This window comes from Martes martes (genome assembly GCF_963455335.1).
Source record: "Martes martes genome assembly, chromosome: 2".
NCBI lineage: Eukaryota > Metazoa > Chordata > Mammalia > Carnivora > Mustelidae > Martes > Martes martes.
The window spans coordinates 91,610,561-91,626,620 of NC_137889.1; the positions used below are offsets into that span (position 1 = coordinate 91,610,561).

A 16,060-nucleotide genomic window follows, 5' to 3' on the forward strand; every position below is an offset into this window, starting at 1 on the left:
CCACAGCAACCCCATTATACTGCCCTTCTGAGTTCAAGGTGAGTTGTTTTTTTTTTTTCCTCTCTCTCTCTCTCTCTCTCTTTAAACAAACCAGAAATATGGATCTTTATTCTCATCTCTTATCTTTCTCTATCTTTGAATGTGTCTTCCCATTCATTCATTATTTCAGTACCTATGCAGTGTTTGTCACTTTCTCTTTTATTATGCCAGAGCCACATCTAGTGGGGATCCTGTTTGCTAAAGCAGGGACATTGACTCTAATAATAATGCAACTATCTGCTTGAGTTCATCCTAGGAAACTCTTAAGGGTCCTTTTCCAAACAGCCTTACTTTCTATTTAGCTTTAGCTACTGGACTGGAGCTATTTCACTGGACAGAGTTACTTACTGAATATAATTTACTGAAATAAACACAGGTAGATGACTAGCCTACTTCGAGAGATGGGAAGAACTTGTAGCTCATCTTAAAACTGAGGAATAACCTCACACGTATTGAATTACCCTTCAGGTCACAGCAGAAACTAAAACCCAAGTCTCCTAAAGCCCAGTTGGCTCCAATACATTCCCTCCACATGATCAGGGTTTATCCACGAAACTGACTATTGTTGGCCCCACATAGTTGTAGGGGACAAGCTAGATAATTAAAGGGAGGCTAACCCACGTAGCGTGGATTAAAATTCCACCCCAATCACTTTTAGATTTGAAACTTTGAGCACGTTATTTCATCTCTCGGTTCCTCATGTTCCTCATCAGCATATCATGATAATAATAATATTTTCCATATAGAACCAATACAAAAATTAAACAAGGTAATATACACCCATTTGATAGCCTCACTTGATAAATATTAGCTAAATATTGAAGTCATAAGGGTAAGAATAATATGGCCAAATTGTATTTATAGATTTACATTTACATATATAGGGCCTGCATTTAGTACCATTCACCATTTATATTGATTATGTTAAAATGCTATAATTTCTTCATTTCCCTTCCATGGTTTCTTCTCAGAAACATTTTCTCATATAAGATCTCTTCCTCTCTCCCTCTCTTCTCTGTCTCTTTCTATCAGAGATAAATACCATATGAGAGAAATAATATTAAAAATTGAAATTTTAAAATTTGAGAAAGGGAACACTGCAGGTTAAAAATCATAGTGGTCATTGTAATTTCAATTAGACCACTGTTACACAATTTAGGTTATTTGATATTGATCTAGGGGGAAACAGATCCTTTTAACTCTAATGATATAAGGAATACTAAGAATTGAAATAAAGGAAATTGTCCTTATAAGCTATTTTAAAAAAATTAAAAGAAGTTTTAACATTAGTTTTGTAAAAAGTATTATCAAGGGAAAAGCTATGCTATGTTTAGAAAATGTAATGATAGGTATAAACTTAAAATACCAAATAGCATAGATCTTAATGCTTTTTGTAATTTATTTAAAGAAATGTAAGTTTAACAATAATATCGATGAGGGGCACCAGGATGGCTCAGGTGGTTAAATGTCTGACTTGATTTCAGCTTAGGTCATGACTCAAGATTTTGAGATGGATCCCCACACTGGCTCCGTACTGAGCATGGAGCCTGCTTAAGATTTTCTCTCACCCTCTCCCCCTGCCCTACCCTGCCCTCTCATGTGCTGTCTCTCTCTCTCTCTCAAAAAAAAAAAAAAAAAATATATATATATATATACACACACACACATATATATATAAAATGATAATAATAATATTGATGATGAAAAATATAATAACAACAGATAACATTTATTGAATGTTTCTTATATTTTAGATATTGTTTCCAAAACTTTAATTATCCCAACTGATAATTTAATGTGAGACAAATAATTGCTCTCCTCTCCAGATCTCAGAAGATATCAAATCCTGTCTACAGGATGCAACATAAAATCGTTACCTCATTGGAATGGAAGTGTTGTCCTGGATTCAGTGGAGCAAAATGTCAGCTAAAAGGTACATTTTAATAGTAATTTTATAATAACATTTAGAAGCATAAAACTTTTGGAGAATAAGCAACTGATGCTAGTGAAGGAAAGAATTGTATTTTCCCTTTAGAACCAGAGTTAATGAACATGTAGCCAAATCATTAAAACTGTTACGTCTCTAGAGCTTTCCAACTTAGTAGCTAGTTTAGCAGCCCAAATCTCATAATGAGATATCTTATATATTCCTATATTGTTATGTTAGTTTTAGAGGATGAGTAAGTGGAGATCTATCACATTTTTTCTTAACTATATGCTATGGAAGCATGCCTTATTAAAATATCAGAAATCCTAATTTTATATTTTAAATAATCATTAGAATGACCCTATATGAAAATAAACTACCTTCTAGTTTTGTTCCAGTTAATTATTTGAAATAATATTATGTATGTGAATGAAATTCAGTTTTAAAGAATATACAAATGTGGCACGAATAATTGTGCTTTTCTTCTTAAATCCTAATAGAGCCATTTTATCAACTGTGATTTTAAGGATTTTCTGGTGGCAAGGCTAATCAAACACATAGTAACCTGCTGTGGCCTAACGTGTGTGGCTATTATGTTGCTCTTGGCTTTAAACAAGTTTCCTTTGAAAAATAAGATATGGCATCAGCATACATATTTTAAACGAATGAATATTACAAGAAAAACCATTAGCAGTGGTGAGGAATTCAATCAGCAGCATGAGAGACTGTGATTAAAAATTAATGTAAGTGTGGAGAAACCATTATGATTCACATTTAAAAAAAGAAAGTTGTAGTACAAAAGCTCTAGGAAACTTACAGTTTCGTTAGGGATGTTATATATGGTTATTCTAGCCCATTCAGTGAGAATCTGTAGGCAAATTCAACTGTAATGCTATTTGTTCTGGGTTTGGCCTGAATTTCAGAGATGTCATAAAAATTTAATATATTTTCAGGGTATAGTATGAATACGTACTGCATTTATAATCAGGTAAAATAAACTTTTAAATAAAATTTCATCTATGCCAAAAGTATTCAGAAACAAGATAATTTAGCATAGTCTAAAAAAGTCAAAATATGATCCTGCTTTCACAAGATTCCTAATTTATGTGAGGTGCACAGTTCTATTCCCAGTGGTAAAACATATTTGTTTATAATCTGTTTACAGCAGATGATAAAAGTTATGAACAGTATTTAAAACTGTATTTCTAAGTCGAAGACTAGTTTCTATATTTTTCTTCTTTCATGCAGAAGATCTGAGGAGTACTAATTCCATGAAAGCTACCTTAGGAGCCTTCTTAAAGGCTCCTATTATTATTCTTAAGGATTTAAGCGTTTGTTCACAGAATACCTTTCTAGAAATTTAGAATGTCATTACACACCCTATTGCACCTATGGAACTGAACGTTAATGTGTGGCAAGAAGCAAAATCTTTATGTCAAGGAATGTCATAGGCTGCAGCTGATTATGAACTGCCATTACTTCATACTTTGTCCTTCTTACCTACTAATCGATTATTAATCACTAAGATGGACTATAAACATCTATGAGGAAAAATCATAGAATTCCATCATAAATGTACACACAAGAAACAAGGCTAGTTGACAGTTTTGAATATCTACTATGTATTGTCATCTGCCCCCTTTTTTTTCCCAAAGCATCACATGAATTATTTAAATTAAATTCAAACAGTTCAGCTTTGATTATTTACTGACATCTCATGTTCTGTTTGGAAGCAACCTGCAGATATTTTTAATATTAGATTTACAAATCGTCATCTTGAATCCCATTAACAACAATGTTCCAGAAGAGATCTATGACCTTCTGTCACAGTACAATAATTAGAATTACTCATAATTCAGGCATCTGCTGATTAAGCTGTTGTGTAAAAGTCATCTTTCTATTGAACTCTGCGGTAGGAATAACTTTCTGATGGCAGCTATGCCCAATGTGTCATGTCATATAATCAACTCAATATCACTGTGATTCCAAAAGCAAAAACAAAAACAAAACACCCTACAACTGCTCCCTACGATATTCTGACCATGGTACTCTTCACTTTTATTGCAATACATAAAAGCTGTTGAATTTTTTATTAGTGCAGTTGATGCACTGGTAGTATCAAGAACTACTGTGTCTTTGTCCCTTAAATCAGTCTTCAATTATTTCATCTATCCTGGGCTTCTTTTCCTTCCTTCCTTCCTTTCTTTCGTTCTTCCTTTCTTTACACATTTTCCGCTTCTGATTCCTCCTTCCTACAGTCCCAGTTACCACCCCCATAACCATCACACTTTATATATGTGCCAACATTCTCATTATTATTTGGAAGGGAAAATTGTCAGGTTTCCTTTGACAACACTCTTCACACTGTCTCATATGACAAGCAGCCCCAAATATGACAGGAATAATCAGTGGGGCTCATCCATTCTTTAAGCTTCTTCAGAACCCTCAAGGGTTTGGAATAACCTGGGCATGTAGCTACTGTGATAATTACTTCAGTGTCAGGCCTTCACATTAGGAGATCATTTTATACGTAGAAAATTTGTAAAATACTACATACATTTTACAAATCCCCACTTTCCCCAAAAGTTCCATCCCCACAGATAAAATAAATGTCAAAATACAAAGTAACAATTTCTTTTTCATTTAGATTGCAGTAGAATAGTCTTTTTAAATATACAGGGAAGATTCATAGAACAGGAATAAAATAGAACAGTTAGCCACTGTACTCTCTTTTATTTCTCCTCCTCCACTTCTCTTCCTGTTTCTTTTTCTTTCTCCCCCCAACTCCTCTACAGCTCCATCTCCAATCTGTTAGAAAGGGATATTGTAATTCAAAATCCATGAGGCAATTCGTCCTGTTGTCTTACTCTACAATATGCTGTTTGTAATATTACTGACCCTTCATACATGCTCATTTTGCTACAATTTAGATAATCAAAATTCTGGTTAAATGTTCTAGATTAGCTTATTAAAATATTAGTCATACTATCAAGAGGAAACCAACTTTTTAAGAAGTCAAAGTGAATAGAATTTTTTGGTTAAAAAAAGGAAGAAGCATTAAGTCCAACAGCAAAGTAATAGTTTTGATGTATTTTACATTTGGTATACCTTTTTGAGGATCAAAGAGTTTATCTTCAGAAAGGGACCTAATTTTGTGATGTGAACTCCAAGACATTTTTTTTAATGTCAGCAACAATATACTTTTTAAACCAATTTTATAAAATTTGCAATAATGTGCTTTTCCAGTAGATGTCTCTAAAATGTTCTGAAGTAGAACAAGGAAATTGTGGCTTGCTGTAATGACACAAAAGACAGGAATTTCAGTTCAAAAAATGTTCAATTAGAGAGGAGGAAAGAAAAGCTTCTTTGTAAATCTGTTTAAAAAATTCCAGTCAGCTTTACTCAGATCCTCTCTATAAGAAAATTATGTTTTATGAAATGTATCACAGCTTTATGAATGCAGAAAATACAATCATGCAATTGTTGAAATAAACTGATCCTGCCATATGTTATGAATATATAAAAATGTTTCATTTTACAAATGTGGAATAATTCAATAAATTTTATAAGCTATTGTAGCATTTTAAATATGGGACTTCTCCAGTAAAATTGTTTTAAAATATGACTTCAATTGATATAAATATTTAAAACAGAAAAAAGTCCCTGTATTTCTTATATATTTGCATATCTAATTCATCCCAGTGGCATTTAATGCTTTCTCCTTTAAGAAAGAACATTACCACCTATAAGCATCTTGCTCAATTATGATACATTTAGTCAAAAGTCACCATATAGGGGCGCCTGGGTGGCTCAGTGGGTTAAGCCTCTGCCTTCGACCCAGGTTATAGTCCCAGGGTCCTGGGATTAAGCCCTGCACCAGGCTCTCTGCTCAGCAGGGAGCCTGCTCCCCCACCCCCCTGCTCTCTCTGACTGCCTCTCTGCCTACTTGTGATCTCTCTGTCAAATACATAAATAAAATCTTTCAAAAAAAAAAAAGTCATCATGTATCTTCGGTCTTTGTTGCACCAAATTGCTTTTTTTGATTTGACTACCAAATCTCAGTAAATCTTTACATATGTACTGACCATCATCAAGTAAGCATTCACCTGGTATTACAGGATCAGTGGGAAAAGGGTCTTGTAACACACGAGGGGTTTTGGTTCTAAGAACAAGCTTCCTCATTACTGAGTTGCCATTAATGGCTTCCTCTATATGCCTCAAAGGTCTGGAAGGAAAAAAAACAACAACAACACTCAAGTTAATACCTGCCTAATAAAAGGAGGAGGCAGAAGAAGAGAAGGAGTAGGAGGAGGAGAAAGGAAAGAGAGGGAAGGAAGGAAGGGGCACCTAATAAACAAATTGCTCTTGACACTTGCTGACCTTACTTCTCTAAGTCCTTGATCCACCAAGGACAATGTTTCCATGCAGGAAAAAAGAGGAATTGCATTGAGAGAATAGAAAAAAATAATAATAATCTGATTTTTTAAATATATTGCATTTTTAAAAATGCAATATATTTTAAAAATCTGAAGTGCATAAAGATCTTTAAAAGTTGTTTGACTTAAATAAATGTCCTTCTGTCCCAGCACCCATGTCTCAGAAAGAACCAAGAAAAAGGGACTGAGAAATCCGTTCTAGAGAACAAAGCAAAGGTCTGTGCTGAAGTGCAAGATAAGATAAGATTGCCTGGGAAACCTAGAATTTGTAGTAGCTCTTGTGGTAGGGAATACATTTGGGAAGACAGAAAGATTGTTAAATGAAAAAATAAAAGAGTATCGATCATCCAAGAACTTTATCACAGGAGAGTAACTGACTCCACTGTCAGAGATCCTATCAGCACTTTTCCACCAGCGAAATCCCATGCAATAAACTGGGATGAATACAAGTATTGAACTCCAGTCAAAAAATAGAGCTGGGAAAAGATAACATAAACTATTGAATTTGTTAAACAGGCATTTCAAGTTTTTACAGCCTTGGCAGGGACCCGATCCAAAGAATTCCAGAGAAAAGAGATTCATATGACAATTGGCTCTCAAGGATCTTTGTGTGATGGTTAATAGCTGTTTCTTCCACTTAGGAGTACAATTTCCTCACCTGATTCCTCTTAAAACAATAAGTTAAAAAATAATTACAGCTAAGAGCAAATGTAAAGTTTTAAATGTGTACACACACACACAATCACATTAGTTTTTGTCACTTAATATTTAAGGTATTTTCCCCATTCCATTTTCTTTCAACTCAGTCAGGAGAAAATTTCATTTTTCTTACTTCACATATATTATGTTTTCATAAAATGAGGAGAGAATTACTGAAGATTAGTAGGCAGAAAACTAAAGACTTTCACTTGATACTTATATGTATTATTCTTTGTCCCTTTCAATAGCTTTCTTTTTTTCTCTGACAGTTTTGTTTGCTTTCTCTTCCATTTGTCAATGATTCTAAAGGGTTTTTTTTAATAATTTATAAAACTTTTTGACATTTTTTTTAACATGGATGACTCCAGCTAAATAATGTTTCTGTCACACAGATGATTTCATGTAGAGTACTGTCTCAACCTCCTTTAAAGAATTCTCCATCAGATTTAGAGTCAATGGGTGATACCAAGACTCAGCAAGTTAATCATTTCTATTAACATACATGATAGTGCCATCCTGCCAAATTATCTGTTAGTCTTTACTGAATTAACAATGACTGCATTCAAATTTTTTCCAGCCCTTAAATACTATGTGCATTTTTAAGTATTCAATATATTTATTACAAACTAAATCATGAAAATTGTAGAATGTCCTATTTAATTAATTCATAGAGCTTTGCAAATGTCACTTGACCAAATTTGTGGCACCATAAATCAAGGAATGTAAATATTTATTATATTTTTTAGTTTTGTCGTATAAATATTAATTATACGAAATATTAATTATACGAAAATATTATTTTCGTATAATTAGAAAAATTGATGTTTTCTCATGTAATTGCTTATTTTTGTTTCAAATGGAATATATATATTTTTCATATCTGAAATGTCTTCTAATCCTAGGTTAAAAAAGAATTGACATCTCTATTAGAATGTTATTTCTAAGGGTGCCTGGGCGGCTCAGTTGGCTAAGCATCCGACTCTTGATTTCGGCTCTGGTCATAATCTCCGGGTTGTGAGATCGAAACACGAACCTGCTCAGCATGGAGTCAGCTTGAGATTCTCTCTCTCCCTCTCTCTCTACTCCTTCCCCACCCCCGCTCTACGCTCTCTCTCAAATAAATAAATAAAATCTTCAAAAAAGAAAAAGAATGTCATTTCTGAAAAGCAGTTCTCCACTTTTTTAAAACATGGCTTGTTTTCCAAATGCTAAACATAAAACACTAGTAATGATATTCCTATATAGGAATTATATTAGGTAAGTTCTATAACATTTTCTTTTCTAAAAATGATCTATTATTTAAATTATATGATGTTAAAATTCTAATTTTATTTCACAAACATTTTCCTTTCTTTATTGATTTTTATAAACACTATTTGATAAAGTATTTGTTCAATTTTTTTATTATTTCAAAAATTTTGCTTTACTTGAAAATTTTTATTTCAAATCGTATTTCATGAGATTAATTTCATAAAGTTCTTTAACATTTTCCCCTTGATTTCAAATGAACTTTAGTGGAAATTGATTGTCATTATGAAAAACAAATCTACTGATTTCAATTTTAAATGACAAAAGTTTAGAACATTATTTGAGTCAAAGTTTATATAGCATGTAAAAATCCACTAATTTTTATTGAAAATAAAATTGAATTGATTTTCATTTCAGAAATACACATTGTTTTATATTTAATTGATTTTTATATCAATTTAATGTTTTCATATCAAAACATGCTCCAGAATGATTTTTTTAAGAGAGAGAGAGAGGCAGGGGGAGGGGCAGAGGGAGAAGGAGAGAGAGACTCTTAAGCAGGCTCCAGGCTCAGCGCAAAGCTGGGTGCAAGGCTTCATCTCACGATCTTGACCTGAACTAAAATCAAGAGTTTGGTACTTACCTGACTGAGCCACCCAGGTATCCCTATTATTGATAAAATTTCTATGGTTTTTCTTTTTTCAAAAAAAATCACACTCCTAAGAAGTGCTTCTAAATTTAAGCTTTTATCTCTTTTCCAGTGTTTTTAATAATTTATTATAAATTATTTAATTATGTTTATCAAAATTACCTCCTCCTTATAAAGGCCCACTCCTCTTTGGAATGATAGGAGACTCAAGTTTGTCATTTATTAGAGTTTAAATAGATCATGTCTTTAACATATGTTCTTATTATCAACAGGCAGGGTGGTTATTTAAAAGTCTATGAATTTTGGATTAAAACTTTATGAATTCTGGATTAAAACTTTAATGTGAAGGAGCACCTGGGTGGCTCAGTGGGTTAAAGCTTCTGCCTTCGCCTCAGGTCATGATCCCAGAGTCCTAGGATCGAGCCCCACATCGGGCTCTCTGCTCAGCAGGGAGCCTGCTTCCTCCTCTCTCTCTGCCTGCTTCTCTGCCTACTTGTGATCTCCATCTGTTAAATAAATAAATAATAAAAATAAATAAAAATTTAAAAACTTTAATGTGAAAATATTTTGGATTTTCTGCCTTGTAACAATGAAACATTAGAATTAGAATTTTTCGCAATTTTTTCAAAATCAGTACTTCTTAACTAAAGTCATACATCAAAAATCACATGTAGAGTTTAAAATTATATGTATATAATATAAAAATATATAATAAAATATATAAATACATATGTGTGTGTATATATACATACATATATATATATATATATATATATATATATATATGCACATGCTCAATTCCCAGAACAGATCTTCTGAATCAGAATCTCTGGGTGAGATAATGGAAAAGGCAATGATACTTTCAGTGTTTCAGAACTTACAGGTGCTTTTGTTTCTCATCCATGATGAAAAATCATTAAAGAGGAAGAAAAAAAAAACAGTGTGTTTAAAGTTAATAACAGATAGAAAAGGAAATTGGAATTGTAACTTGTTTGTTGCCACAAAACAATATAATTTTGTTGTTACTATAATTGTGCATTGCTTACTAACAAAGTACCCTCTGTCCACCATGTTATGGAAATGCCTTTAAATGCACCAGCTTTTTTTGTTTTCCTATGATTTTTTGGTTTTTGTTTTCCTGTGATTTAATGAAAAAGGTAAGCAGTAAGAAAATGTAAACATCATTTGTTCATCCTGTTGATGAACATCACACGTTCCTTTTGCTATAAATACTTGCTCATATCCTGAACCCTCTTCCACTGTTAAGAGAAATAGGGAAGGCCGTGAGATAGGTAGTTGCTAGGGAAGATTTATTTTGATGCTTTATTCCAGTGATTCTCAAACTTCAGTGTGCCTTGGAAACATCAGAAGAGCTTATTAAAACACAAATTACTGCCCACTCCCGACTTTCTTATTTTTTAAAGATTTTATTTGTTTGTTTGACAGAGAGAGACACAGCAAGAGAGGGAACACAAGCTCTATCCCAGCACCCTGGGATCATGACCAGAGCCAAAGGCAGACACTTAACGACTGAGCTACCCAGGTGTCCCAGACTTTTCTAAGTTAGAAGGTCTGAGACGGGGCCTAGAAGTTGTATTTTCAAAAGTTTGCCAGTGGTTAAAAAAAAAAAAAAAAATACTACCCATAAAAGAAAAGTTGCCAGGTGATACTGATACTGCTGATCTAGGAACCCTGGTTTGAGAAACATTACTTCACTTTCTAGTTACTGTCTTGGGTATGCTTAGATTTTTAGCTGTTAGAAAAATGCTTTCTACATCATCTAAAGAGGAAACTTGATAAAAATCTATGCAATTATTTAATAGATATATTTATATGAATTAATTTGAATTTTGCCTAAAGGAACCTTATTACTAGGACCTAAGGGAAATTTAACACGTTATGCCACTTTTGCAGCCCCAAAATAAGTATAATTTCCCCAAGCTGCAGATTGTTTTCTTCCAAATAAATCAACAATTATACAGGACTTTCTGTAATACAGTGGAGAGAAAAAAAAGAAACAATATCAAAACAAAAACCTTGAACATGAATGGAAATGCGTTAGTTTAGCTCAATGCCCTGAAGAAAAGCGATGCAAAATTCAATCTAGCAATAGAGACTAACTCACATTAATACTAAATATATTATTCTTTCTGTGGAGTAGAAATCCTTTAGTATTACTGTCACAGTCACATATGCCTTAGGGAACATAATTAACATGGGCTAAAAGGAGAGTTTCATTGGTACATAATTTCACGTGGGAAGAAGCACAGATAGACACCAAACACTTATTTTCTCATGTAATTATTTTCTCAATAATGAATATATTTATTTATTAAAAGTCTGCAAATTACAGGCCTAATTTACTTGATGTGTTCAATGTTTTTACTAATTTTCACTCTAAATTGTTTTCTCCGATGAAAAACTATATTTCCATCTAAATATTAACTTGAAAGGGAAAGGGGAATCAATTCTTTAACAGAGTAGACTTTATAAGAATTTCTATTTTTCTGAAATTTCCCGGATTTTACCGGTTGATCCCCTGACAACTTGCCATGTAATAGTTTACTTTTACTGGTGGTCCTTGCGTTTTGAGTCTAGGTTTTTCCTAGAAATCTGGGAACAACCCATTTAGTTAAGCAGATACTCTTTGAGTCAGGAACCTGTAGCTCTCCCTTATTTCCAAGGAGACACCAGCTGGAAATCACATCGTTAAACAAGCAGCCTTTGTGGCAGTCCACTTACAGAGCCACCATAGACTTTAACACAGCTGATTTTAAAGTCCCCTTGATGATGCAGGCCGTCCATGTCTTCCAGTTTGCACAGGTACCACACGCCACCATCCATTTTCGCCTAAAAGGGGGCCTGAATAATTTTATTTTTTCCAAACGGAATTAGAGTCCCGGACTTCCAACACAAGGTGGTAGCACATTGCCCTCCGGATTGGAGCAGAGCTGCTCCCTCTGCAATCCTGGCGGACTGTCGTGCTTCTGGACAGGGAAAACGAATGGCAGCGACGTGCCTGAAGGATTGGAAGAAATGAGGCAGTCCCAACGCTTAACTCTCTCTCTTCTCTTTTTGTGTCCATCTAGCCCAGGAACAGCAGCACCTGATACACAGCAGCCAGGCTGAGAGTCACAACGCTGTGGGCAGAGAGACCCCTGAGCAGCCGCAGCGGCAAGACTGCGGTGACCCAGGTCGCAGATTGTAATTGCTAACATCCCTAACCCAAATTATCGTCAATACTATTTATAACTTCCAAACAAGAAAACGCTTGGCTTGATGGGGACACACTTAGCATACCCTTCAATCCTTTTCTACTGGTTCGCCCTGTTGGGAGAAACCGTGGAGGAGCTGAAGGTTCCCAGCCTTGAGGGATCATGTATGATTGTGAAGCTGTGTGTGCAAACACAGGAGAGGATTAAAAGTGCTATTAACCCGGTTGTAAGGAAATCACAGGTTTCCAAAGTAACGCCAAGCTTTTGTCCTTCAAAAAGGGCAATCATGGAAGAATCTTGAGGTGGAAGGAATGACGTGATCCTTTGAAGGAGCTAAGAAGGCTCCCTTCCACTGACTGAGGAGAGATCTCCAAGGATGTGTGGGTCACTGACTAGGGAAAAGAATTGTGACTAAGAATCAACAAGAACTTCATGTTGATCCAAAGTTGGCAAGCCACATATTTCTCATCGTTCTAATTATAAGTATTTTACCACTTCTTTTAGGCCTGACTTTATTTCTTAGAAACATTTAGTCCTACTAAATGAGGCACTCAAATTGAGAAATGGGACTTAGGGGGAATAAGGGTGAATATATCCTAGAGACTGTGTGTTATTTTTTTTAAGGGATTGGAATTCAGTATCTTCATAAAATGGTATAAAATCCTCCTTGAATTATTGAAGTGCGTGCAAAAAAAAACAGGGGAAGTATCATTGCTATGTTAAATGATTCAGACTAAATCTGAATCTTTATCACTCATTAAAGAACACCTCAGTAAAGAGTAAAATCCTCAAGCTATAGATATGACTACACACATATATAGAGCCACACATATTTAATTCTGTAACATTGGATTTGAAAGCAGAAGATGAGGTATCAGCTCTGCAATCTCAAACCAGTTACTTTGGTTTTCTGTCCCTTAGTTTCTTCATCTCTTAAGAATGCAACAATAACACTTTGAAGTTTAAAAAAAAAAAAAAGGACTGAAGATTCTGAGCAAAGTTAAAACATTTAGAAATCTATTATAAATGTACATATATGTCTTTTATATTTATATATCATTTATTTATATATTTATTATTAATCATAATATATTTATTATATTGTCTGAATTATTATATGAAAGTATTATTATATATTATAAATTTTCACCCTTAATGTAAAATTCAGTCTGCCATTTGCTGAGTGCATATACAGTAGTCTATATTTTCAAATAGGGAGTACAAACATGATTTATTTGAAATACCTTTAAGCCTGTCATGATATTTGAATAATATATTTGAATAGTATTATATATATACATACACACATATTCTTTTCTTTTCCTTGCAGCGGTGACACAAAAGATGACCGAGCAGATGAACCACCAGGCAATGAAACTGACCCTTCTTCAGAAGAAGATTGACAATATTTCTTCAGCTGTGAGTGATGTAAGAAACACATACTCCTCCCTAGAGGGGAAAATCAATGAAGATAAAAACAGAGAATTTCAATCTTTTCTAAAAGGTAAAAGTAAAGTAAAATATTCATTCACTTAAGACAAAAGGTAAATGACTCATTTATCTTTTCTCATATCATTTTGGAATCTTCACTTTAGATTGAGTAGTATAAAAGTTTAAGACTATATTTTTGGAATAAGATATTTGTAAATTATTATTTGAAATATCTATTTTTTTTTCTGTTTTGTCAAATCTTGTACTCGATGTTTCATCTGATTTATTTTCATTAAGTATTAGTTAAATCTTAACTTGTATTTCTTTATAGTTAAAATGAGCTGTACTTAGTTTACTTCCATTGTGGTCTCAGTTCAAGATAAAGATGAGGTTAAGAAAGGATTATCAAGGGACACCTGGATGGCTCAGTCGGTTAAGGGGCTGCCTTTAGCTCGGGTCATGATCCCAGCGTCCGGGGATAGAGTCCCACATCGGGCTCCTTGTTTGGAAGGGAGCCTGCTTCTCCCTTTGCCTCTGCCTACCTGTGCGCTCTCTCTCTCTCTCTCTCTTTCTCTCTGACAAATAAATAAATAAAATCTTTTTTTTTAAAAAAGGGATTATCAAGGCACAAGTATATGGTTGTCTCAATAATATTGAGAAGATACTGAGGATAAATCAAAAGTGTGCTGTTACCACAGAAATTATTTAGTGTATGGAGTATAACCAATAAAATATATCCTAAGACATCTCAGTTAACAGAAATAATTTCTTGGGGCACCTGGGTGGCTCAGTGAGTTAAAGCCTCTGCCTTCAGTTCAGGTCATGATCCCAGGGTCCTGGGATCGAGCCCCGCGTCAGGCTCTCTCCTCTGCAGGGAGCCTGCTTCCTCCTCTCTCTCTGCCTGCCTCTCTGCCTACTTGTGATCTCTGTCTGTCAAATAAATAAATAAAATCTTAAAAAAAAAAAGAAATAATAATTTCTTCATAAATATGAATCAGCTTTGCTCAACTTTTGTGCTCTTAAAACAGCAGGCTGTATTCCTTTCTGAAGGTTGTACTGGATAATCAATTTCCTGTTAATTCCAGTTGTTGTCAAAATTCGTTTTCTTGCAGTTGTGGGACTGTGGTCCTATTTTCTTGATAGCTATAAACTGAGGCTCTTTCACAGCTTCCTGAGGCCACTGCACTTCTTGGCTCATGGCCTTTTTCCTCCATTTTTGAAAACCAGCAACACTGTTGGGTCTTCATGGTAGGTCTCCAACCCAACTCTTTTACCTTCCTTTTCCTCTTTTAAGGACTCAGTGATTACATTGGACTGACCTGAATAATCCAGGATAATTTCCTCATCTCAGGGTCTTTAACCTTAATCACATCCGCCAAGGTCCTTTTGTCAGGAGAGGTAACATTCACAGGTTCAGGAAATTAGGGTGTGGACATCTTGAGTGGAGCAGCATTATTCTGCCTACCACAGGGATCTGTAGATAGTGAGCAATTGCTATGGTAGTGTTATATACAGGGTACCATGAGACCACCTGATGGTTTCAACAAATCCAATCTAAGGGCACCAGGGAAGCTTTCTACAAAAAGAAGCCATCTCAACTAATAAGCTATAGATCAGGAGGAATTGATTAGGCAAATGGGTTTCAAGGAGGGCATGGATTTTCTAGGCAGGAAATTTGGTCACTAGGAATAGCTCAGTTCTCTGGGTTAATTGCGTGTTTCCCAATTTTAGGATTAGTGATCCCTTTCACTTTGTTTTACACATAAAAATACACTTATTGTATAATCCCGTATCTATCACATTATTTTTTTCTTTATTTTTCACCTGTGGTTCACAGGTAAAAGATAAGGTAGAGGTTTTGTATCATCTACCAGTATGGCAGGAACCATGATTTTTTTTTTTTTAATTATGTAGGTAATTGGTATTGTTAAGCTCCTGAAGGAAAGACCCTACCCTACATTTCTTTTTTTTTTTTTAAGATTTTATTTATTTATTTGACAGACAGAGATCACAAGTAGGCAGAGAGTCAGGCAGAGAGAGAGGGGAAGCAGGCTCCCCGCCGAGCAGAGAGCCCGATGTGGGGCTCGATCCCAGGACCCTGAGACCATGACCCAAGCTGAAGGCAGAGGCCCCAACCCACTGAGCCACCCAGGCGCCCCTTTTTTTTTTTTTTTTTAAAGATTTTATTGCTACCCTACATTTCTGGCGTGTCCCTATGACCAAACTTACCAATGGCAAGCATGAGAAAGGAATATATTTTCCCTGAAGCGATAACATGAGAAAGAAGTCAAATAGAAACAGTATATAATTGACTATAACCACCATAATGAAATTTGTTTAGCAAAATTCAGTTATCATTACCAAAGAGAATTAGAGAGAATTAGACCTGTCAACAGCTTTTTGTGAAACTACTAAC

At 34.5% G+C, this 16,060-nt stretch overlaps 1 protein-coding gene across 1 annotated transcript in view; it reads left to right on the forward strand.

The window, feature by feature from the left end:
* The window catches only part of MMRN1 (multimerin 1), a gene marked incomplete at both ends in the record, with an annotated part of 130,034 nt that overhangs the window by 21,445 nt on the left and 92,529 nt on the right, over positions 1-16,060 (forward strand). Inside the window, 4 exons of the mRNA XM_080796333.1 lie at positions 1,866-1,972; positions 12,088-12,192; positions 13,544-13,723; positions 14,757-14,892. Of these exons, the coding sequence (XP_080652459.1) occupies positions 1,866-1,972; positions 12,088-12,192; positions 13,544-13,723; positions 14,757-14,892 (528 nt within the window). The remainder of the gene's footprint in view (positions 1-1,865; positions 1,973-12,087; positions 12,193-13,543; positions 13,724-14,756; positions 14,893-16,060) is intronic.